At 43.1% G+C, this 25,943-nt stretch overlaps 1 protein-coding gene across 2 annotated transcripts in view; it reads right to left on the minus strand.

Moving 5' to 3' along the window:
• Positions 1–324: 324 nt before the first annotated feature.
• Positions 325–25,943, minus strand: part of DGKK (diacylglycerol kinase kappa) — a 167,761-nt gene continuing 142,142 nt past the window's right edge. The window contains exons 15-28 of one of the 2 annotated variants that reach the window (XM_081566972.1): positions 25,322–25,541; positions 20,691–20,795; positions 19,951–20,047; positions 18,312–18,419; positions 13,847–13,943; positions 13,471–13,578; positions 12,721–12,834; positions 12,238–12,372; positions 9,979–10,139; positions 9,147–9,288; positions 8,082–8,168; positions 4,403–4,513; positions 2,360–2,483; positions 325–873 (exon numbers count right to left, since the gene is read on the minus strand). In XM_081566972.1, the coding sequence (XP_081423098.1) occupies positions 794–873; positions 2,360–2,483; positions 4,403–4,513; positions 8,082–8,168; positions 9,147–9,288; positions 9,979–10,139; positions 12,238–12,372; positions 12,721–12,834; positions 13,471–13,578; positions 13,847–13,943; positions 18,312–18,419; positions 19,951–20,047; positions 20,691–20,795; positions 25,322–25,541 (1,689 nt within the window). In that variant the 3' untranslated portion in view covers positions 325–793. The remainder of the gene's footprint in view (positions 874–2,359; positions 2,484–4,402; positions 4,514–8,081; positions 8,169–9,146; positions 9,289–9,978; positions 10,140–12,237; positions 12,373–12,720; positions 12,835–13,470; positions 13,579–13,846; positions 13,944–18,311; positions 18,420–19,950; positions 20,048–20,690; positions 20,796–25,321; positions 25,542–25,943) is intronic. The other variant, XM_081566973.1, reaches the window with a different exon arrangement.

A 25,943-nucleotide genomic window follows, 5' to 3' on the forward strand; every position in this document is an offset into this window, starting at 1 on the left:
TTTAGTTAAAAAATCCAGCAAGAATGCAGCAAAACACTCCATGGAGGCATGCAGGCTAGGATGAAGGCAGTAGAAGGGGAGCCTGTATGGTTGCCATAGGGGTGAGTTCCAACCAATGGGTGGCCCACCCAGCCACCAGAGCACCACCTGGACATGTGCAAAGACATACATGCGCACATGGAAAAACAGAAAGGTTTTGCAGAGAGAGCAGTCACCACAAGAAAAGATCTCACATGGTCATTGTAACAGGCAACTGCACAAGCCCCCATGACCTAGTTCTCATTTTAATAAGTCAACTAGTAGAGACCTCCTGAAGTTACAAGTTGCAATTGGCAGGGATTGGGGGAGAAACACCACCACACCTGGCTTTCCTGACCCCTCTCCTCACCTCCCTGAGAGTATTTCTTTCCTTCATTCCCTAGCATCAGCAGTTTTTCTGCCAGTCAGAGAAAAACATTCCCCAACTCCCTGAAAAGGTGAACTCCCTTGAATCCTTTGCAGATCCCAGGCCATTCACAAAAAGCTTATCTCAATTAAAAATTGTAGTTGCTCAAGATGCACGAAGAGAACTGAACAAGACAACTCGGAACAAGAATCTTTGGCCAATGAGAAAATGTAAACCTCTAAGGAGACCTGATTGAGTCCAGACAAAAATGTATTAGTTTAAAGAATTGGAGGATCTTTCTTGGTGGTGCTCGTGTTTGTTCTGAAATAATTTAGTCTAGCCTGTATTGAGGTTTCAAGAGTTTTTAGTAGAATCCTAAATGTTGTGAGTTCTTCCAGCTTTCCTGGATTATAGTTGAGATCCTGATGGTGTTGGAGGATCATCATATTTTGCTTCATCTTCATGATGTCTGTGATGCCACAAATTTCCTTTATAGAAAAAAAGCAAATATAGAAACAAAGAGGTTAGCACATTGCCAGCCTAAATGTAGGGACCCTAAAGAGAGCCAACAGTCTTTTAGGAGACAGACTCATTTGTTCATATTGTATCAACCATCTCTGAGCCACCTTAGAAAACCAGCTGATACCATGTGAGCCAAACACAGATGGGATGAGTTCTTAGAACCTGATAATCCATGAAACTGCTATTGACCCCTTCTGAGTATTCAGAAAGACTCTCAAGCACCATGGGTCTCCTAGCTGGCAGATTCTTTGGGACTCAACATAGCTGGACCAAACACAACTTGATCCAGGAAATTCTCTCTTGGCATCTGTGCAAGTCTTAGTTTCTCACAAAACAAAAAACTACCTCCATCCTTTTCCCCCTATGTCCACCATTGTTATCTCTCTCAAGCTTCCAGGTCATCTAGGCTCAGAATTTAGGAGAGACCATTGACATCAGAATTGGCATAACTGACAACTCTAAGGGAACATTCTTTTGAGTCCCACTGACATATCAAGAACATTTAAGTCCAATTCTGAAGAAGTGCTCAGTCGCTTCAGTCGTGTCTGACTCTTCACGACCCTATGGACTGTAGCCTGCCAGGCTCCTCTTATTTCCCAGGCAAGAATACTGGAGTGGGTTGCCATGACCTCCTCCAGGGGATCTTCCCAACCCAGGGATCAAACCCATGTCTATTGTGTCTCCTGCATTGGCAGGTGGCTTCTTTATCACTGTGCCACCTGGGAAGCCTGTATTCTGAAGAAGAGGTGGAAACAAAATTCAAATAATGAAACAAAATGTGCATTTCCAGGGACTGACTATAATAGATACAGAATAGGAGTGTTCAGATAGATCATGAAAACTGTTCCTGTCACTGTAGGTGCCCATACTGACTCCCCCAACCCATGTCAAATAATAGTGCTTTCTGGAGCAGGATCAGAAGCTTGTAGTTGTATTTGACTGGGAAAGAGATCTAAATATGACTATTTTGCAATACTTTATCAACAAAGAAAGGAATGAGTCAAGTGGAAAGTTAACTGCTTATTCTCATTTTTTTCTCTGCAGCTGTTTCCATCACAGAGACCTCACTGTAAGGTTGACGCTCAGGCTCTCTCCTTGTCAGTGTCCATAACCACTTGCTTTTTTTTTCTTAAGGGTCTTTCGTTTTTTGGTCACACTGCACAGCACGTGGGATCTTAGTTCCCTAACCAGAGATCAAGCCTGTGCCCCCTGCAGTGGAAGCATGGAGTCCTAACCACTGGACTGTCAGGGAAGTCCCTCCATATCACTTTCTAACTCATACCTTATCCAAGAGACTTCTTGGCATCACCTAATGTTGGCTCCCAGCTGGCTGCCTCCTCCTTTACCACCGTACCTGCACACATTTCTAATGTGAGCTTCAGGTCTTTGGGAGGGAGGGACCCAGGCTGCCAGGAGGTCTTCATGACCTTGATGCCTGTGGGAGAAACTTACCAATAAAACCCTGGATGCCTTGGCCTGATTTAGACTTGTATTCCTCTTCTGGTTTCCTCTTCCCCAATTTGGGGAACTTAACTTTCAATCTGAAGCTTTTGCTGTCAGTGTCTGAGGACTTTTCCTAGCAAAGCACGACAAAAGGAAGGTCAAAATGTTAGTTGCCTAAAAACAATTCTTTTTTTCTAGGCAATAGTTGCCTAGAAACAATTCTTAGAGGCTTGGAGAGATGGTGAACAAGGATGGCTGCAGGAAGCCGGCCAATCTGCTATCTATTCAGGTGTGGGAGACATCCCTACTCACTAGTACGATACCTGAGAAGGCATCTGGTCTTTACCAAGATCCTACTGTGTGCCAGATGCTTTGCTAAATGCTTTAATGTGTGTGTGATCAGTTGCTCAGTCATGTCCAACTCTTTGTGACCCCCATGGACTATAGCCCCACCAGGTTCCTCTGCCCATGAAATTTTCCAGGCAAGAAATACTGGAGTGGGTAGCCATTCCCTTCTCCAGGGGATCTTCCTGACCCAGGGATAGAACCCGAGTTTCCTGAATTGCAGTCGGATTCTTTACCACTGAACCACCTGGGAAACCCCTAGCCCCTAAATAAATGTTCTCATATGTATAACTGCTCTTCTGAATTGCCTTTCAGAAGAAACCTAAAGTAAGGGCACAGGACCTTCCCTCTCAACCAAAACTCTGGAAAGCCCAATGAATAACTGACTCTCCTCCTGCTTTTCCCCATCAAAGTGGATCTGCAGCTTCTGTGGCATTAAGGCAAGCAAGTTGGGTGTTAGGTGAATGATCAACATCTTCCTGCCTTTCTTTCAATCTACTCTGCCCTTCTTTAGAGCCTCATTTCTTCATCTTTATGGAAATACTGAAGTCCAGAAAAGAGATTATGCCCAGACAAGGCAGACTCAAATACTGAGACCTTGGAGCATGGACTGTTTGTCTTAGTTCTCTCAACATCCAGTCTGTCTGTCTAGGTCAGGGGCTTGGTGCTAGATAGTTGTACTGAGGAAGAAGGTACTACAAGAGTTTGCTTCCTTTTCTGTATAACAGCATGTTTTCCTCCCTCAGAGGGCTGCTGGTCAACAGCAGCAAAGGCATATGATAAAGTTATTAAATTATTTAAGACTTGAATTTGCCTATGGCTTTTTCTCTTAAATGGCAGCCTAATTGCTGCACTAGTCCAAATCCTTGTATGGCTTGCTCACATTCATATAACTGGTGTATAAAGTCAGAAAACAGGTATAATGAGTAGAATAAATAAGGATTCCTACACAGTGTTGAAATGAGCAGTTCCATGGTAGAGAAGTTTAAAGAAAAACCCTGTCAGACCATAATGGGAATAACTTACCTGGTGATAGGTAGACCTCTTCCAGTCATTTGATTTATGAAATGCACTATTTTTCCATCTCAGAAAAGCACTCAGAATTGTCAAAAATTGACAACATCCTCAGAGCTATATTGTAGCCACTGCTGCCATGCTTGATTTTCTTTTAAGCCACACACCTGCTAGGGGAAGGCACTGAGAAAGCCTGCTTTCCTCCCAGAGTGGGAGAGACAGAAAGCAGCAAGGGAGAGGTGATACTTGGTAGATTTAACCACCAGTATGGCCTGGGCACCAACCATTTAGAACAAATGTTGGCTGTAAACAACTGGCATTGGCCCTAATGGTATGTACCAGATGAAATTCAGTCCTGGCAGCAGGTACTAAGCAGGGGAGGGGAATTGTGGCCAGAAGAAAAGCACAGAAAAAGACCAATCTTGCTTATTCTTTTCCAATCTTCTCTACAGAGTGGTTCTTCTTTCTGGTTATGGTCCCATGGTCATCTAGTTTTTCAATGTGCCTTCTGCCTTGTCCTGTCGACTTAAATTGTGAGGAGATGCAAGGAGGAGGCTCCATTAAGCGCAAGCTGAAAGCCACTACTCGTCTCCCTCTGCTATATCAGTCATTGTGTCCTAGCTTACACTGGAAGGCAAAGCCCTGAGGAAGAACCCCTCTTTCCCTTTATTTCCCAATCCACAGGTCACATACCTCTGGAAAAAGGATTGAATTCATCCAGTCAATCTTGGATAGCTTTTCAAACTCCTTATTCATGGCATCCAGGGAAATTTTCAGTGTGGCCTCATATTCAGCATTTCTCAGCTGGTGAAAACAGGAAAAAGAGTGAGTATCCAATGCCTAGTACTTTACCTTCATAGACTCTTGCCTTCTCCCCAACTCCTAGTCCCTGCCTAGAGGCCATTAGATCACAGGTTGCCAACTTATATCTCCTTTGGTCCATAGGATCACTGGAAAGTATAGTCAGCCAGCTCTTTACTTTCTCAATAGGGAGATTCAGGGAAAAGAATCAGATAGTGATGCTTTCCTTGGAGCTTGGCACACTCACAGTTTGCAAGCAGAGAGGCCCTTTGACTAGTATAAGTTAACACTGAGTTGTATCCCAACAGCTTAGGGTCCAGGATAAAGGTCCTATCGTTGATCCTCAAGTCCCTGGAGACATCTAAATGTCCTCATAATAATAGCTACCAATTTTTGAGCACATATTATATGCCAGGCACTATGCATACATGATTTCATTCCATCTTCTCAATAGCTTGATAATACCTTATGATGTACTGTTGTTCTCATTTTATAGGTAGAAAAATGAACTCGAAGTTTAGTGCTCAAGATCACATAACTAGACAGAAACCAGATCTATTTAACTCTATAGCCTACCCTCTATACCATACTATCCCAGACAGGGTATGTGGGGTGGCTAGATGTTAGGGTTGGGGGGAGGAAATCTTTATTACCCAGTTACCATAATTTAAAGGCTGCTTTGTGAAGCAACGGGGAGGACTAGAGACAGACAGGCTCAAAATTTCCCTTCCTGGCAAAGAGGGTTTGCCTCTCCAGGCTGTGCTTTTAGCCCCTAGCTATTCACTCTTAGTAAATAAGAAATAGTTTCAGATGGCTTGTCTCATAGGTTCAGGAAAAAAAGCTTAAGCATTCCCTAGTATCCCCCAGCACCCACAGGATGAACTCTATATACTCCATGGAAGAGTTAAAATAGATTCTTCTAGAACCATCTCCAACTTAGAAGACCCAAGTTCCAGACCAACAACATAGGTGAGATAGTTCATATTCCATTAGTGAGCTGGGAGGACAGATGCATGCTGATATCATCAGCCCTGATGTCCTTTCCAGTTCACCTAACTTGACCTCATCTCTCCTCCCTGGCATGTGCTCTACTTTCAATTTGGTACTTATGTGGCTTCTTGCTGTGCATGAGCGAGCCTTAAGTGGAACCTTGCCAACTGTCACAAATGAGTGGCAGGTGAATGAGCAGGGGGTGGGATTGAAGGTTATGACCAATCAGGATGGGATATGAGAGGGGGACCAGGTCATGCTGACAAATGATCTCCTGCTTTTGCTTTACAACTAATTATTTAGGATAGTACAGGGTAGCCCAGGTGCACAGGACATGTGTATTTACATGGTGGTGGGCTGGGGATCAGTGGTGACAGATAGAAATGGCCATCACTTGAAGGTAAGGGGGAAAGGGGCAGAGGTCCTTGGGGGCATACTTACAAGCAATGCTCAAAAGGGATTTGGTAGGCAAACCCAAAGCCACAGAGAAAAACGAGGAGCTGGGGCCTTAGAAAATGATTCCTGATCATAATAGGAGAGGAATAAAATGGCTTCCTAATAGCTTCCTATTTGGCACCTAGAGAATCAGGCTCTGAAAAATAGTATGCGGGTGGGCCTGAATCTCATGCTATATTCTCTTGTCCTTCTGGCTCCAGGAGAGACCTTGTTCAGGACTCTTCTCTGAGATAAATGTGCAAACTGACTCAGGGACTTTGTTGCTCACTTCTTGTTCCTGTTCGAACACATCACTAAGTCAGTTTGCCCAATAAGGGAAGTGGGAGTTACTGGGTGGGATTTTCTTCATCAAAAGGCTACAACCCTCTCCCAACACTGAGCTCCTTATTGTCCTCCTCCTTCAAAGGGAAGAATAACAACATTCAAATGAAATAAAACTTATGTCCATGTCACCTTCATGATATGGCCTTTCTTAGCTTCCATTTGCACCCAGGTCTCATTTGGATGTTTGTATGTGTATGTGGGTCCTTACCATGTTCTTTATTAAGTGTGATATGTGCTCGGTTTGGGTTGTTGGCTGGTATAAATCAATTTTCATGAGCCCATGAGCCTCTAGAAAGCCTGAGTGTCAATGAGAGGCCAGGCTCCCATATTTCCTGCTGCCCAAATTGGCAAGGTCATTGAGCTCTACCTATATATAGAAGGTACTTCTGGTGCTGTCTCTAAAGGCTGAAACTCTAGCCTGGGGCTCAGATGCTGGGACAGTCTGGCCTGATTGCCTTTGCCACTCTGCCACCTGTGCAGTGTGCCAATTAGATGTGCAAATGGAAGGGGGAAGTGGATGCACTTCTTTCAAAATCAACTCAGAGGCCCCTCTTCAAATAAACCTTAATTAGATGAGAGGCAAGAACAGCATCTTCCTCAGGGCCTTAGCAGTGAAACTCAAAGTGGGGTGGTCATGATCAGTTGACTCATTAGTGCACACTCACCAGGTGTGCCTATGGGCTTTGCAGTATGAGAAATAACAACTCTTCTTGTAGCTCAAAAACTGAGCCTCAGTCCATTTTCCCTAACACTGATAAAGTCTACCATCTGTCAAGCTGCTAGGCAGAGCTAGGCACTTAATAAACAGTAGTTTGTTTAATCCTCACAACAACCTGGAGAGGTAGAGATTCCAATCCCTATTTTGTAGGTTGGAAAACAGAGGTGAAGTTACTTCACATAGATACTGTTATGGATTCATTTGTGTCCCCTCCAGAAAGACATCTTGAAATCCTAACTTTCAGTACCTCAACTATTGGGAAATAGGCTCACCGAAGATGTAATTACTGAGATCATTGGCCTGGTCTGGACACTGGTGTAGGGTTGGCCCTCATCTAGTATGACTGGTGTCCTTTGAGGAGATGGCCATGGGAAGACAGAGAGGGCACCATGTGAATATGGAGGACTGGAGCAATGCATCTATATTACAAGCCAAGGAATGCTCCAAAGACTGCCAACAAATCACCAGGAGCTAGGAAGAGGCAAGGAAGGATTTCCCTACAGGTTTCAGAGGGAACATGACCCTGCTGACACTTTGATTTCAGGCTGCTAGCCTACAGAACAGTGAAACAATGACTTTCTTTTGTCCAAATCACCCAGGTTTCAGTGTTTGTTACAGCAGCCTTAGGAAGTTAATACAGTTAGTAACTGGCAGATTTGAACTCAGAGACTCCCAACTTTCCCCACTATTCCTTAACTCTCTTCCCACGTGGTGAAAGAGGTATTGTGGAAACTTGGGAAACACAGAGCAGCTCAAAAGAGCTCACCCTTTTCTACTGAAGCTGTATTGGGTATAATGAGAACACCCTACTTCTCTTTGGCCTCGTATGGACCTAAGAGACATTTGCCAAAGGAGAGGGGGAGATTTTTCTTCAAGGATATGATAGTCCTATGGATTCACATAATTTATGAAGTGATATGATCAATGATAACTCTAGGTGAGGATGACACAGCAGGGACTGCCAGATAAGCACCTGGGCAAAATGCTCCTATATGTTTTCCAGTGCCCTAGAACCAAGTACAGACTGTGACCAACTTCAGATGGGATACATTGTCCTCCCTTGTTCCAAACCCATCCACTCACCAAGTTTTCATCCAGGAAAGCTTTGGTGTCATCGTAGAGCCCTTTAAGACTAAATGTAACATCTACTGCATCATTTCTGGTTAAAGTCTGAGAGGAGAAGAAAAGAAAGGAAGAGAAAGGACAAAGACAGAGGAGTTGTTAGTAAGCATGCAACTGGCTTTTCTGTGGGAAGGTAGGAGCAGGCTAGTAGGATGTGGCTGTAAGAGAAAAAGTAATATTCACAATATAGCACAACTAGTAGTTCAGCATGGGCACCAACCAGTCAAAACTGATGCCAGCTATCAACTACAAGTGCAGCTGTACTGGTATGTCCTACGTAGCAACATAGCACAACTTTGCATTTATCATCACTGATTGAGTATTCTGGGTATAGGGAAACATGAAATATGCAAAGTGGACATAAGTTTGAGGCCACTTCTTGCCACTAGCTAAAGCGACCTTTTCCAAGGAATGTGGAATTAGGCCTAACCATCTCTCTTCTTGAAACTACAGGCCCCTTCCAATGAAGATCTGTCCCCCAATAAATAGGTAGCCTATATTTTAGGAGACCCTGATCCTGTATGTGGCCCTTTTGTATGGTTTTCTTAGCATAAAGTTACTTTTTAAAAGCATCACTTAAAAATCTTCTGCCAGTGGGTCAAGTCACAAGATGGCACATTTAACATCAAGCATCTTAATCTGGACCTTTCCCTCAAGAGGAAAACCAAGGCAGCCTGGAGTTCAGGTTTCAATGACAAGTATCACCTTAACAGGATATACAGGGATCCACCTGGGATGAGGAAGGGCCAAAGCCAAGTTCCTCTCAATTCACAGGCTATTTCTCCTTGAGGCCAGTGTGGTAGATAGCTCTCAGGATGATGAAGTATGCTATGGGATTCTCCCAGTAGCCACTCTGAACCTGTAACAAGTCAAGGAATATCTACCTCCCTTTCTACTCCATCCATCAGTTTCCTGCCATGTCATTTGCTCGGTTTTTCTATCCAGCCTCTGGTTCCTCTTCCTTCCTTTCTATTCCCTTTCCTATTTGGTTGACTCCTTTCCTTCATCTGCCCCTTCCTCCCTTACCTCAATGGGAGTGCAGGAAGCTGCAGCTGTCTCATTGCCACTGTCTTGTTTGTAAAATACATCGTTTAGGGTGTTAGCACTGGCATTCACAGAATCCATGAGGACAGATACATGCTGGTGGACCTTGCTCAGGTCAGTAAGTCTGTAGTAAAGCAAAGAGAGATAAATGAGTCTAGAGTTCTGAAGGAATTCTGGTCAGAGGTAATTGTGAGGGTCAGGATTAAAAGTAAAAATGAAAGCTCTGAGTACCCAAATTGTATTCTTTACTCCCTCCTGTTATTTCTACTCATTTCTAGGTAGCAACTTATGCCAGAAAATGTTTCTACTCTTCTGTAGGTATTCACTTTTGTCTATCCTTTTTTTGGGGATCTTAGTTCCCTGACCAGGGGTTGAACCCCGGGTCCTGCCAGTGAAAGCACCAAGTCCTAACCACTGGACTGCCAGGGAATTCCCACTTTGTCCATCCTTATCTCACCTGAATTAGATACTAGGTACTTTGGAAGAGTGGGAGGCTAGAATAGAGGAAGGAGCTGATTCCAGAAACTCTCAGGCCTTCCTGATACTTAAGGCCAAGGACAAACATTTTAAATCCTATTGGGTCTGGGGCAGCAGAAAGAGATCAAAATTTGTCTTTGGACTTAATGGGAGAAGTCCAAGCTGACCACAAAGACTATTTCCTGTCTGGATTGTTCGGGTCCCTTTCAATCCTCAGAGCTCTGGGCAAGACTCCTTTCTGAGGTCAGGCTCTCCAGTAGCCTACAGACACAAGTTGGCTTCTTCTCCCCATCCCTTCTTGGGATTCCCAGCCCTGTATCTGGACCAGACCACTTACCTGCTGATGAGGTTTTCTGCAAGCCGAGTTAAGTGCTGCATCTGGGCATACTCCTCATCAGAGAGGCTATCTTGAGATTCCTGGGAATCCAGCTGGGGTTGAGAGGCAGCTTGGATTTCAGAATGCTTGCACTCCCAAATTTTCATTGAGTTCTCAAAGTCCTATAAATGAAGACAGTGGCAGATCCTAATGATTGCTGTTAGCTAAGAGGGCACATGACAGATCTGTCTGTGAGTCTGATATGTGTGGGTCAAGGGGAATGAGGGCCCCACATATTCCCCCATACACCCATCTCCACACTTTACATCTGTCCAACATTTTATTCAATGTCTTTAATACTAACCACTTTTAGTTTTGTTGTTGTTTTTACTGTTACCATGCTAAGTCTTGGGACAAGATGCTTGAATCAGACAGATGTCTGCCTTCCAGAAGCTTCTATAGAAAGGCATCATGATCAGTAAGACAGTGGATCCCCTTTCACACTCCCTTCTTTGCCAAATCTAGGCAATATGTGCTGGTGGATTTTAGAGCCAGATGTATCTAGTTTAATTTTGAATTGTGCTTCTGTCATTCACTAGTCATGTGACTTTTAGCAAAGTTTTTAACCTCTCTGGTCCTTATTTTCCTCACCTGTAAAATGGGAATAAGTGTATCTACCTCATAGAAAGAGGAAAGTGAAAAAGTTGGCTTAAAGCTCAACGTTCAGAAAACTAAGATCATGGCACCTGGTCCCATCACTTCATGGCCAATAGATGGGGAAAGAGTGGAAACAGCGGCTGACTTTATTTTGGGGGGCTCCAAAACCACTGCAGATGGTGATTGCAGCCATGAAATTAAAAGACGCTTACTCCTTGGAAGGAAAGTTATGACCAACCTAGACAGCATACTAAAAAGCAGAGACATTACTTTGCCAACAAAGGTCCATCTAGGTCAACAGTATGGTTTTTCCAGTAGTCATGTATGGATGTGAGAGTTGGGCTATAAAGAATGCTGAGTGCCAAAGAATTGTTGCTTTTGAACTGTGGTGTTGGAGAAGACTCTTGAGAGTCCCTTGGACTGCAAGGAGATCCAACCAGTCCATCCTAAAGGAGATCAGTCCTGGGTGTTCATTGGAAGGACTGATGTTGAAGCTGAAACTCCAATGCTTTGGCCACCTGATGCAAAGAGCTGACTCATTGGAAAAGACCCTGATGCTGGGAAAGATTGAGGGCAGGAGAAGAAGGGGACGACAGAGGATGAGATGGTTGGATGACATCATCGACTCAATGGACATGGGTTTGGGTGGACTCTGGGAGTTGGTGATGGATGGGGAGGCCTGGCATGCTGCGGTTCATGGGGTCACAAAGAATCAGACGTGACTGAGCGACTAAACTGAACTGAACTGAACCTCATAGGTTGTTGAGAGGATCTATTTGAGAGAATATATGTAAAGTGCCCAACACAAAATGGGTAGTTTATAAACTAGACATCCCATCCCTTCACTATTGCTGTGTCTATGGACTGTGCATAGGCCATAGTGTAAGAAACCCTGTAATCACTGAACACTGGTCAATAATGGCTCCTTTCTAGCTTTAGGTGGTTTAGCTGAGGTGGGTGATATTTGTGAATGCAGTATTTTAAGATGCCGTGAAACTGAAAGTCACTCTGTTGTGTCTGAATCTTTACGACCTCATAGACTATGCAGTCCATGGAATTCTCCAGGCCAGAATACTGGAGTGCGTAGCCGTTCCCTTCTTCAGGGGATCTTCCCAACCCAGGGATTGAACCCAGGTCTCCCTCATTGCAGGTGGATTCTTTAACAACTGAGCTATGAGGGAAGCCCTTTAAGATGCCTTAGAGGAACCTAAAGATCCTATTCAGTGAAAAATCTCTTGTTGAGGGAGCGGATTTCTCCATAACCACTGAAGTCTTCAGCTCTCTGTGCAATGGAAGAATGAGGACAACTTTGCCGAAAACCACAGGAGGCAGCTCCTTGTCTCACTCTCTTGGACAGTGCTTTGCAAGTGTCTCTATGTATAAGAGTATCTCAGGGAGCTTGTCTGCAAATGCAAGTTCCCAGGAAATACCCATCCCCATTCTGATGCAGTGGGACCATGTGGGGCCTAGGAATGAGCATCTCTAACAGGCACCCAAGGTGACTCTGAGATGTCATGCAGACCTCCCTTTGAGAAATTCTGCCTGACTGGAAGCATTCAGTACTCGAGTGATAGCTGTAGATGAGACAATGGAGGAGCCCAAGATGAGCCTTTCCATTCTTACCCGATCTCTTGTCAACATCTGAGCAGTGTTCTTGTATCTAATCTTGATAAGGCCTGGCCTCTGGACCCAGGCCTCCCCATCCACCTGCACTGGGACACCTTCTTCACCATTGATAGTTATCATCACCTCACGGCACTGCCAGAGAAGAGGAGGAGGGAGAATGGGGAGGAAAAATCAGGCATTGACTATAGACTAATCTGATAATCTCACAGTCATAGCCTAAACGCATATCTGAACAGGATCAGCAAAAATGTGAATCAGATTATCCCAGGGAGGAAACATATATTTGCTATAGACTTTTTGCTCCTTTGGTCCCTACCACCTCTATTTTTAACCTCAGCCAGCACCTTGCTGCCTACCAGATAACCCTACTCCCTCCACCCTGCCATTCTTATACCTGGTTAATTCCTAGGAGCAGCCCACATTCTGTGTTGTAGCCACAGAGCTCAGACCCTTTCTGGTGCCCACCCAGCATGTGCCTACCTGGGCGATGCGATGATGATGCAGGTTGATGAGACGAGACATTGCCATCTGTACAGAACCAAAGATTGCCACTACCTCTAGCTTCCCATCATCTATCGCAGGAGCCTCATATTCCTGAAGAGAAAGAACTGTGTCACATATCTCACTCTCGAAGAACCACACTTTGTCACAAGCAGGTATGCTTTGAAAGCTCGTGGTAAAATTTTTTCTAGCTCATGAAGAGTGGAGAAACTACTACATTATTAAAAGGGGAAGGATGAGGTCAGAAAGCCAACTTGGGAGAAAGGCACTGAGATCTAAACTCAGCTCCTTTTGAGATCACAACTTTTAGCTTGTTCCCTCCCTGTCCAATCTAGCATCATAAATCCCCAAAGCCACTGGTCTCACGGCCTTCTTGGGTAAGCTCAGAGGAAAGGATTCATGACCAATTTCTCAGGAGATTTTGTTGACAGACCTCCTTAGAGAAAAGGTCATGATGTAGCCAACCTTTCAAGGATCTGTCAGGCTTGAGAAATGGAAAATTCAAAGTCCATGCAACACGGAAGAATTGATCTGATCCTCAGGTTTTCGGTTGATTCTTGTGCTCTGGGGTGGTAATTGCCTTAAAAATGTTCGTCATACAGCTGCTGCTAATAATGGTCACCAGCCTGCCTCGTCTTCCCCCACACTCCAGTCAGTTCAGCTCTCCTTTCTGATAGACGTGAGAGGGGTCAAGATTTTCTCCCTCTCCATTCCCTGTTCCATACTCACTGTGGTTGCCGTGCTGCTTCCCCAAAAGTTGACGCCTCCGGCATAGCTGGTAATGTTGAGCACTACAATGCCTTGCAGATTTGGCAAGGAGATGGCCTCTCCATCACACTGAAAGAAAAGAGTAGCCCTTATTGGCTGGCTCTTCAGATACCAGTGTGAAGGGATATTTACAGACATGAGGGAAGGGCTCTGTCTTCTCGTCATGCTATCATTTTCTTATCCATAAAATGGAAAACTATCTTCATGCTTTCCTCCCATGAGTGAGATCAGAGTTAAAGCTTGAGAAGAACTAAGGATATAGAGGGAAGTTGATTCCCAAGGCCATGATATTTCCTTTCTTCATGCCCAGGAAGGATCATCCTCTTTTTCCACTAACCTCCAGGTGCACTCGTTCTTCCAGTTTCCTATAAGAGCGCTGAAAGAGTTCCTTGCTTCCCAGAAGGCCATACCACATCTTGTTCTTAAAGCGGCTACTACAGGGAGATAAAGGTAGAGAAAGATAGTCAGAGGGTGACTAATATAAAGATAAACGGATGAAAAAAAGTAAGACGAGATACCATCTTATTCCTCAAGGGCCTTGTTATGGGAAGGAGTCATGGTAACGGGACACAAGAGGGAATGCTAGGATAGTGTAACTGGAATCCTCATTCATACACAAGCTGTAATGGGTTCCTGGGTCTCTTTGAGTCCTCAGCATCCCATGAATTTGTCACTTGCTGTTGATATTGGTTCAGTTTTGCAAGAGATGGGCTATATTTAAAAATAAAGCTCATAAAAAGCTGTGAGCATAACTGGCTTGTATGTGTTAAGTCACTTCAGTCGTTTCTGACTCTTTGCAATCCTTTGAACAGTAGCCCACCAGCTTCCTCTGTCCATGAGGTTCTCCAGGCAAAAATACTGGAGTGGGTTACCATGCTCTCCTCCAGGGGATCTTCCTGACCCTAGGATTGAGCCTGCTTCTCTTATGTCTCCTGCATTGGTTTCTTTACCACTTGCATCACCTAGGAAGCCCAACTGGCTGGTACATACCAGCAAGTGTCACTCTGGGAGATCAAGATTTCAGCCACTTGGAATCAATTTCATTTGAAATATGTGACAGACTGCAGTTTCTTTGCAGCATAACTTTTCTGGCAAAGTGGAGGGATTTTGTAAGACCTGTATCTCAAAGACTTCAGTTCAGTTCAGTTTAGTCGCTCAGTCATGTCTGACTCTTTGAGAACCCATGGATTGCAACATGCCAGGCTTCCCTATCCATCACCAAATCTTGAGGCTTACTCAAACTCATGTCCATTGAGTCGGTGATGTCATATCTAACCATCTCATCCTCTGTTGTCCCCTTCTCCTACCACTTTCAATCTTTCCCAGCATCAGGGTCTTTTCAAATGAGTCAGTTCTTTGCATCAGGTGGCCAAAGTATTGGAGTTTCAGCTTTCAGCATCAGTCCTTCCAATGAATATTCAGGACTGATTTCCTTTAGAATGGACTGCTTGGATCTCCTTGCAGTTCAAGGGATTCTCAAGAGTCTTCTCCAATACCAAAGTTCAAAAACAACAATTCTTTGGCACTCAGCTTTCTTTATAGCCCCACTCTTACATCCATACATGACTACTGGAAAAACCATACTGTTGACCTAGATGGACCTTTGTTGGCAAAGTAATGTCTCTGCTTTTTAATATGCTGTCTAGGTGTGTCATAGATTTTCTTCCAAGGAGCAAGCGTCTTTTAATTTCATGGCTGCAGTCACCATCTGCAGTGATTTTTATGAGCCCAAGAAAATAAAGTCTGTCGCTGTTTCCATTGTTTCCCCATCTATTTGCCATGAAGTAATGGGACCAGATGCCATGATCTTAGTTTTCTAAATGTTGAGTTTTAAGTCAGTTTTTTCACTCTCTTCTTTCACTTTAATCAAGAGGCTCTTTAGTTCTTCTTCGCTGTCTCCCATAACGATGGTGTCATCTGCCTATCTGAGGTTATTGACATTCTCCTGACAATCTTGATTCCAGCTTGTGCTTCATCCAGCCCAGCATTTCGCATGATATACTCTGCATCTAAGTTAAATAACAGGGTGACAATATACAGCCTTGACGTACTCCTTTCCTGATTTGGAACCAGCCTATTGTTCCATGATCTCCTGGAGAAGGAAATGGCAACCCACTCCAGTACTCTTGCCTGGAGAACCCTATGGACGGAGGAGCCTGGTAGGTTACAGTCCATGGGGTTGCAAAGAGTCGGACACGACTGAGTGACTTCACTTTCACTTTCACTTTATTGTTCCATGTCCAGTTCTAACTGTTGCTTCTTGACCTGCATACAAATTTCTCAGGAGACAGGTCAGGTGGTCTGGTATTCCCATCTCTTTAAGAATTTTCCACAGTTTGTTGTGATCCACACAGTCAAAGGCTAAACACTTAGAATAGAGCTAAGCTTACTAGACAGACTGTAGAGGAGGGCCCAGTGGAGAGAATATGGGACAGGCAAGGATATCAGAAGACTTGTGGTGGAGGTGGGAAGAACAAGGTCCCGCTCACTGTAGAGTCTCTGATAAAAGCAGGCAGGATACTCACAATCCCTAGAAAGGCTGGATAGAATCTACTTTGAACTTTCAAAGTAGAGTCACAGAAATGAGCCACCACAAGGCATGGGTTTTGAAATGTAACAAGGCTAGCACAAAATTATTTGCACTCTGCTTTAAACCTTAAGTTCTCTGGACACTTTAGTTTCATCATCTATTAAAAATCAGAGCTTAGTTATATGGAAATGCAAAATACCTAGAACAACTAAGAAAAGAACTTTGTTCTTAAAAAGAACAAAGTTGGAGGACTTTCATCTCCCAATTTCAAAACTTACTATAAAGTTACAGTTATCAAGACAGTGTGGTGCTTGCATTGGATAGATACATAGATCAGTGGAACATATGTGAGAGTCTAAGAAAAAAAACCCTTATATTTAGGGTCAACCAATTTTTGACAAAGGCGCCAACACAATTTGTTGGGGGAAACACAATTCAAAGGATAGTTATAAAAAATGGTGTTGTGGTAATTGGATACCCATGTGCAAAAAGATGAACTAGGTTCTTACGTAACACCACACATAAAAATTAACTCAAGAGAAAAGGGAACCCTCTTACACTGTTGGTGGGAATGTAAACTAGTACAGCCACTATAGAGAACAGCGTGGAGATTCCTTAAAAAACTGGGAATAGAACTGCCATATGACCCAGCAATCCCACTGCTGGGCACACACACTGAGGAAACCAGAATTGAAAGAGACACGTGTACCCCAATGTTCATTGCAGCACTATTTATAATAGCCAGGACATGGAGGCAACCTAGATGTCCATCAGCAGACGAATGGATAAGGAAGCTGTGGTACATATACACAATGGAATATTACTCAGCCATTAAAAAGAATACATTTGAATCAGTTATATTGAGATGGATGAAACTGGAGCCCATTATACAGAGTGAAGTAAGTCAGAAAGGAAAACACCAATACAGTATACTAATGCATATATATGGAATTTGAAAGGTGGTAACAATAACCCTATATGCGAGACAGAAAAAGAGACACAGATGCATAGAACAGTCTTATGGACTCTGTGGGAGAAGGTGGGAGTGGGATGATCTGAGAGAATAGCATTGAAACATGTATATTATCAAATGTGGAACAGAACGCCAGTCCAGGTTCGATGCATGAGACAAGTACTCAGGGCTGGTGCAATGGGATGACCCAGAGGGATGGGATGGGGAGGGAGGTGGGAGAGGGGTTCGGGATTGGGAACACATGTAAACCCATGGCTGACTCATGTCAATGTATGGCAAAAACCACTACAATATTGTAAAGTAATTAGCCTCCAACTAAAATAAATAAATTTTAAAAAAAACTTAAAAAAAATTAACTCGAAGCAGGTCACAGACTTAGAGGTAAGAGAAAAAACAAGAATTTTGGAAGAAAACAGAGCAAATTTTTAAGACCTTGGGTTAGGCAAAGATTTCTTAGATACAGCATCAAAATCATGGTCCATAAAAAAAAAAATAAATCGATCAATAGGAACTCATCAAAATTCAAAACTTTTGTATATCATAAGATACCATTAAATAAAAAGACAAGCAATAACAACAAAAAAGACAAGCAACTGGGAAACAATATTTGCAAAACACTTATCTGATAAAGTACTTGTTTCTCAGCCCAGACCTGCTCTGAGAAACAAGTTCTGGTGGCAGGTGGCAGGTGGCAAGGGTGATGATGGTGGATGGAGGAGGTGCTTATTATTATTCATAATTTCAATCTACCAGAAGAACTCTGAGGCTGCCTTAGGGTATATCTGCAGTACAAAAGTACTGGAAGGTGCCAAATAGGCCAACCCTGGAAGGGGTAAAATCAGTAGGTCCAGGGGAACCAGGTTAGGAACCCTAAGAACTAGTAGAGTGATCTTTGATACTTTGCAGCCTTGCCAAGTAAAAGCAGACCTGAAACTACTACTAGGACCTTGTCAAATTCTCAGAGACAGAACAAAGATAGGGAATTGGCTGAAGCAAGTCAATGTAATCTGTTTTCACTAACAGTGACACAGTTAGCTGTATTTACACAGCCGTCCACAACTCAAGACTGTGAAGATGGCTCCAAGTTCAGAATACCAGTGCAGTCATCACAGATTTGGTCAACATTTGGGGCAAGCCATCCTATTAGGCTAACCTTCGGACTAATGCGTTTTACCTTCAAATGATGGACTCTTTACTTTTCAAAAGAGTTCTGTTGTTTGTGATGTGGGGGATGTAGGAATACATGTGTGTATTGTGATTGTGTGTTTGCATGTGGGCAGGGAAGTTTCTTTTCCTTACTTGTATTGTCCTGGGTGTTCATCTCTTCTGGTGTTGAATTCCAGAGAAATTTTAGCATCTAGTCCAATTCCAAAATAGTTGTTCATGACACGCTTTTCTTTGAAGCGTCTAAAATTAGCCAAAGGGAAGAAAAGAGTAGACATTGGTATAGGAAAGAAGTGCTGTTATCACTGGGCTACAGACTTTATCTGAGTGTTCAAAACCAATGAGAGAAGGCCTGTTCTACATGGGGCACAAGGCTTAAAATTCTTGAGAGGCACATGTATATATCCTATTTTGTTAACAAGTAGCTTATTTGTTCACAAGTAGCTGTAAGAGAGGACACCCAGCCAGCTGGGAGGATTCAGTGGGATTGAGACTCATAATGAAGAAGTCATCTTTGGAGACTGTCAGATATGAGTGGCCAATATTTTCTCCACATAAACTAGAGGGAATGACTAGAGGCAATGACTCTTATTGACTTATTCTCAAAAAGAAACTTTAAGTATCTCAGATTAAAATGTATGATGAGAGGAAACTCTGTATTACTGTTTTTAGAGATTTCTGAACTCCTTTTAGCACTTTCACATCCAAGGGCAAAGTGACCACACATTTGAGGGGGAAAAACCTTATAAAAGAGGGTAGATATATGTAGAACAAAAACAAAAACAAAAAACCCAAACAACTTATTTGATTCTTTTGCATCCATCCATTAAAACCAGTTCATATTAGCTTATGTAAGCTGATTATGCCTATAATTCCTAACTCTGCAATCAATGACATTGTATCAGTAGCTTGAAATAGGCCATAATGGGAAGGTTTATAACAGGAATAAATCAGGGCTTCCCACCTGCCACCCACCCCTGGGAGCTGGTTGTTAAATATTTTTCAGCACACCATTGATCAAAGTGATAAGTTCGCTGAGGTCTCAGATATGAACTTAAGCCAGTGGCAAAGTGGAGGGAAGTGAGAGTTGAAAATGGAGGGAAGCTGTAGAAAACATATCATTGCTAACTGCCTTTCAAGAAGCTAAAAATAGGTACAGTTTAGCTACTTAATCACAGATTTTTTATAATTCACTACTAAACTGACCCTACATCTTTCATGTAAGATTTGCCTCCCTTGACTATAGTCCAGATATTGGGGTTTCTTTAACTGATATAACCAATCTTCTTAATGGAACTCAAAATGAATGAGTGTGTTGGAACTTGGCTACTGGGAATATTCTAAAGAGGTAGGGTTACTGAGACAAATGTCTTTATGTTTGCTTCCTAGTCCCCTAAATGCCCACTTATTTCTTAGCAACTTCAGTTGTTTACTATTAAAGGCAACAATGAAAAACAGGTCCTTTGAAATGAAATGAAGTTGTAATAATAATAATAATAACTATAACACATATTAACCTAACTATGGATGCCAAAGACTGACCAATGTAAGTACTTTGGATAAATAAACTCAATAAATACAGCAAACCTGTGTGACAAGTTCTACAATGATCTCCATATTATATGTGAGGAAACTGAGGTTTGGTTGAACTACTTGTGTAAGGTCACACAAGTAGTAAGTAGAGTTAGCATTTGACTCTAGGTATCCTTAGTCTAATCTCTCAACCAGAGAAAGGAAGAAGCCATAGAAAGGTAATAGATCTATAAATACTTACATAGTTTCAGGTGTAAAATATAAGTGCTCCAAATTGAGGTTTTCTAGGTCTTCACTTCTGAGAGAAGATATAGAAGACAGAGTACCAAGACGAGAACCTAGACACAAAAGATATCACCTTGGTGTCAGATACAAAACAGAAAGCCCCTCCCCTACTTGTATTTCACTCTACTTTCTCTGTTGGAACAGAGTCAAGCTCAATGACTTTCTTTTAGATAATATTCAGGGTTCTCATTTCAAAGAGGGATCATCTTGGATGGACAGGGACTTCCACTGAGAGAATAATAAGGCTGGGCAGACTGTTTGCTGGCAGTGAAACAGCTTCAAATCTTGGGTTTCATCAGGCCTTTTCAAAGAACCTAATGGGGTCATTACTTCTGGAGATAGGCATGGGGCCTTATAGTGTGGGGTTTCTGGAGAAGAGGGAGGGATCTCTATGGCAGAATAAGGGAAAGTGAAAGTTGCTCAGTCCTGTCCGACTCTTGCGACCCCATGGACTGTAGTCCATGGAATTCTCCAGGCCAGAATACTGGAGTGGGTAGCCTTTCCCTTCTCCAGGGGATCTTCCCAACCAAGGGATCAAACCCAGGTCTCCGCATTGCAGGCAGATTCTTTACCAGCTGAGCCACATGGCAGAATAGGATTAAGGCAAAAGGAAGATGCATGAAAATACTAAAGATATATTCTCTAGGAACTAGAAGACAGAGATGAAGCTTAGAATAAAAGGAGAAAGATCCTTACGGTGTCTTGGGCTCATCTGGTTAATATCTTCTGAGTCATCTTCTAGGAAGAAAGTTGAACTGAAGTTCTTAACTGATATTGTCTGTCGGCTTTGCTCATCAAGAACTACAGAGAAAAAATGGAAGGAAGGAGGGAAGGAGGGTGGGAAGGAAGAAAGGCAAGGAAGGAGGAGGGGACAGAGGGAGTAAAGGACAAAAGGAGGATTGGTCACATTTCTTGAGCATCTCTTTTGTTAACACCAGTCAGTGTATGGGGAGACAACGGAGACTTCCATTTGATCATCACCTCTGCTCCATGATACTGTTTATGGTTTCAGTTTTTCTATAGTATTGACATGTTTCTTTATATCCATGATTGAGCTTTCTCTGTTTTACTTGTTACTCTTTTCCTATCACCCAGTAAATGTGGTTGTGAGCAGAAGCTGGGGGCCAGGCGTAGGTGGAGCAGGATAGGAAACCCTCTGCTCTTCTACCTCCATTTTCACCCTGTTTGGAATTCATTTACTCATGTGTGCTTTGTTCTAAACTTAACCCTCTAGGACCATGCCTTTCTTTCACTCAAATGTCTCACCAATACCCAGAATATTTGAGAAGTTGCCTTCCTTTCACCAACCTATATATTAATATCACATAGCTCAGGTGCTTGGCTTATGCCAAAGCCTATAGGTTCAATCCCTTTCCTACCCAGAGGTGCCTTTCTCTGTCCCATGGCCACAAGCTATTCTTCTAAACCTGACTTATGTATTGATGGAGCAGGTTGAGTACTAGTTGTGACAGTATTATGGCTACTTCATAACAGGGATCTGATCCCTGCTCCTTGGAAACTGGGCGTGCGTGCATGCTAAGTCACTTCAGTCGTGTCTGACTCTCTGCGACCTTATGGACTGTACACTAGCAGCTTCCTCTGTCCATGGGATTCTCCAGGCAAGAATACTGGAGTGGGTTGCCATGCCCTCCTCCAAGGGATCTTCCTGACCCAGGGATCGAACCCACATCTCTTGTGTCTCCTTCATTGGTAGGCAGGTTATTTACCACTAGTGCTACCTGGGAAGCCCCCTTGGAAACTACCTACAGAAATAGAGGCAAATTGGCTCTTTAATTATTTCACACTGCAGAAGAGATATTTCCTTTTTTTTCTTAGAAACTTGGCTGAGGTTGTATCTACATGCACCAAGGCAGGAGAAGGTACCACAGGTAAAAGCCAAAGGCCAGCCAAAGGGACTTCCTTGCTACACGAACTACTGCTCAATTCCAATAGCTCAGGCAGAACACACTTGGTATTAACATAGTTTTCTGATCTGTTTTTCAAAGAAGCATTGTGGAGAAGAAATGGAAACCAGAATGTTAAATTAAGAAGTTGGAGGAGTTGAAAGAGGTTTCATACTGAGTTGGAAGCTTGTAGGTTGTCATGAATTATGGGAAATGGCAATCAGTGCCGGAGCTGCCAGGACCACTCTCAGGGCCCTTATGCCTGATGAATACTGTGTAAGACATGCAGAGATGAACACTGTTTTCTTTGTAAAATTGTCATAGGCTCAGTGGTTGGAAGGGGATAGGAGCAGGTGGAACAAAATTCCATGGCTGGAGGTGGAAGCTGACAGAGCTTTGAGCCAAGCCTCTTCACAGCTGAAATTGTTTGGGATGAGTGTTAGTTCCAAAAATAAATAAGTAGCAAGAGTTTAGTCTCTGTGAGGTAGGAGGTGCCAAAGGGGCAGCTTATCAGGAGTGAGGCTTTTCAAAGTCAGTCTGAGGACTGATTTTGATGCTTTATGAATGCAGAATCTAGTCAAGTTTGGGTTCAGTTCAGTTCAGTTCAGTCGCTCAGTCGTGTCTGACTCTTTGTGACCCCATGAACCCCAGCACGCCAGGCCTCCCTGTCCATCACCAACTCCCAGAGTCCACCCAAACCCATGTCCATCGAGTCAATGATGCCATCCAGCCATCTCACCCTCTGTCATCCCCTTCTCCTCCTGCCCGCAATCCTTCCCAGCATCAGGGTCTTTTCCAATGAGTCAGCTCTTCACATCAGGTGGCCAAAGTATTGGAGTTTCAGCTTCAACATCAGTCCTTCCAATGAACACTCAGGACTGATCTCCTTTAGGATGGACTGGTTGGATCTCCTTGCAGTCCAAGGGACTCTCAAGAGTCTTCTCCAACACCACAGTTCAAAAGCATCAATTCTTTGGCGCACAGCTTTCTTTATAGCCCAACTCTCACATCCATACATGACCACTGGAAAAACCATAGCCTTGACTAGACGGACCTTTGTTGACAAAGTAATGTCTCTGCTTTTTAAGATGCTGTCTAGGTTGGTCATAACTTTCCTCCCAAGGAGTAAGCGTCTTTTAATTTCATGGCTGCAATCACCATCTGCAGTGATTTTGGAACCCCTCAAAATAAAATCAGCCACTGTTTCCACTGTTTCCCCATCTAGTTGCCATGAAGTGATGGGACCAGATGCCATGATATTAGATTTCTGAATGTTGAGCTTTAAGCCAACTTTTTCACTCTCTTCTTTCACTTTCATCAAGAGGCTTTTTAGTTCTTCTTCACTTTCTGCCATAAGGGTGGTGTCATCTGCATATCTGAGGTTATTATTTCTCCCGGCAATCTTGATTCCAGCTTGTGCTTCCTCCAGCCCAGCGTTTCTCATGATGTACTCTGCATATAAGTTAAATAAGTAGGGTTACAATATACAGTCTTGAGGTACTCCTTTTCCTATTTGCAACTAGTCTGTTGTTCCATGTCCAGTTGTAACTGTTGCTTCCTGACTTGCATACAGATTTCTCAAGAGGCAGGTCATGTGGTCTGGTATTCCCATCTCTTTCAGAATTTTCCTCAGTTTAATGTGATCCACATAGTCAAAGGCTTTGGCATAGTCAATAAAGCAGAAATAGATGTTTTTCTAGAACTCTCTTGCTTTTTTGATGATCCAGCGGATGTTGGCAATTTGATCTCTGGTTCCTCTGCCTTTTCTAAAACCAGCTTGAACATCTGGAAGTTCATGGTTCACGTATTGCTGAAGGCTGGCTTGGAGAATTTTGAGCATTACTTTACTAGCGTGTGAGATGAGTGCAATTGTACCGTAGATTGAGCATTCTTTGGCATTTCCTTTCTTTGGGATTGGAATGAAAACTGACCTTTTCCAGTCCTGTGGCCACTGCTGAGTTTTCCAAATTTGCTGACATATTTCAGGATTTGAAATAGCTCAACTGGAATTCCATCACCTCCACTAGCTTTGTTCGTAGTGATGCTTCCTAAGGCCCACTTGACTTCACATTCCAGGATGTCTGGCTCTAGGTGAGTGATCACACCATCGTGATTATCTGGGTCGTGAAGATCTTTTTTGTACAGTTCTTCTGTGTATTCTTGCCACCTCTTCTTAATATCTTCTGCTTCTGTTAGGTCCATACCATTTCTGTCCTTTATTGAGCCCATCTTTGCATAAAATATTCCCTTGGTATCTCTAATTTTCTTGAAGAGATGTCTAATCTTTGCTATTCTATTGTTTTCCTCTATTTCTTTGCAATGATCACTGAGGAAGGCTTTCTTATCTCTCCTTGGTGGTCTTTGGAACTCTGCATTCAAATGGGTATATCTTTCCTTTTCTCTTTTGCTTTTTGCTTCCCTTCTTTTCACAGCTATTTGTATGGCCTCCTCAGACAGCCATTTTGCTTTTTTGCATTTCTTTCTCTTGGGGATGGTCTTGATTCTTGTCTCCTGTACAATGTCACAAACCTCTGTCCATAGTTCATCAGGCACTCTGTCTATCAGATCTAATCCCTTAAGTCTATTTCTCACTTCCACTGTATAGTCATAAGGGATTTGATTTAGGTCATACCTGAATGGTCTAGTGGTTTTCTCCACCTTCTTCAATTTCAGTCTGAATTTGGCAATAAGGAGTTCATGATCTGAGCCACAGTCTGCTCCCGGTCTTGTTTTTGCTGACTGTATAGAGCTTCTTCATCTTTGGTTGCAAAGAATATAATCAATTCGGTATTGACCATCTGGTGATGTCCATGTGTAGAGTCTTCTCTTGTGTTGTTGGAAGAGGATGTTTGCTATGACCAGTGCATTCTCTTGGCAGAACTCTATTAGCCTTTGCCTTGCTTCATTCTGTACTCCAAGGCCACATTTGCCTGTTACTCCAGGTGTTTCTTGACTTCCTACTTTTGCATTGCAGTCCCGTATAATGAAAAGGACATCTTTTTTGGGTGTTAGTTCTAGAAGGTCTTGTAGGTCTTCATAGAACTGTTCAACTTCAGCTTCTTCAGTGTTACTGGTCGTGGCATAGGCTTGGATTACCATGATAATGAATGGTTTGTAGGGGAGGAGCTACCCCACGTCCAAGGTAAGGAGCAGTGGCAGCGCTTTACTGGAGCAGCCGTGAAGAGATACCCCACATCCAAGGTAAGAGAAAACCAAGTAAGATGGTAGGAACTGAGAGAGAGCATCAGAGGGCAGACAGACTGAAACCACAATTACAGATAACTAGCCAATCTGATTACGTGGAGTACAGCCAAGTTTGTGTAGTGGTGTCAAATAGAAGACCCAGAGTGAGGTAGATCAGTAACCATCCACAGGAACCTTCTCTTTCCCCTCCCTCGGTCAGCACAACCCTGGGACCTTTACCTTGTTCAACTTGGAATATGATGAGTTTCAACGACTTTTGGAGATTCTGGGCCTTTGTAGCCAGCTCCAACTTGCACTTGGCTATGTGGTCTATTTGAGGGATGGAGGGCTTTCCATCTGCCTTGGCACTTTCTTCATGTGCTTTGGCACTCTTCTCAGCTACTGCATCCTCAGCAAGGATATCAGTCAAGACACTGAGCTTGTCGTACATTAAGTCACTCTATATAGGGAATGAGACAGGGCATTGTTATGAGAAATTCGTGCTTGAAAGGACAGAATGAGTAGTTAAATAGCATGGAGAGAAGTGCTGAAGGGTAATAGTTGGCCAGGACACTGAGTATAGGAGGCTAAATGTGGGGAGATGGAAGTTTAGGAAAAGAAATTTTGGGTAGATGTGATAAGATAGCCAAAGGGTGTTAGGGGGTTAAAGTGACATCATTTGTTTCTGAGCAGCTGCAGGCACCAATGTATGTTGCCTAGTCTTTCTCATGTCCAAATGGTCTGTAAAATGACGTACAATATAGCAAGATTGAGGAAAGATAAACAAACATTTCTGGATTGGTATTTTCATGGGCATGCTCCTATGAATACGGATGTGGCTCTGCATGGGTGCCTAGTGTCT

This window comes from Giraffa tippelskirchi, chromosome X, assembly GCF_054371585.1.
Source record: "Giraffa tippelskirchi isolate mGirTip1 chromosome X, T2T-mGirTip1v1.2.pri, whole genome shotgun sequence".
Classification (NCBI taxonomy): Eukaryota; Metazoa; Chordata; class Mammalia; order Artiodactyla; family Giraffidae; genus Giraffa; species Giraffa tippelskirchi.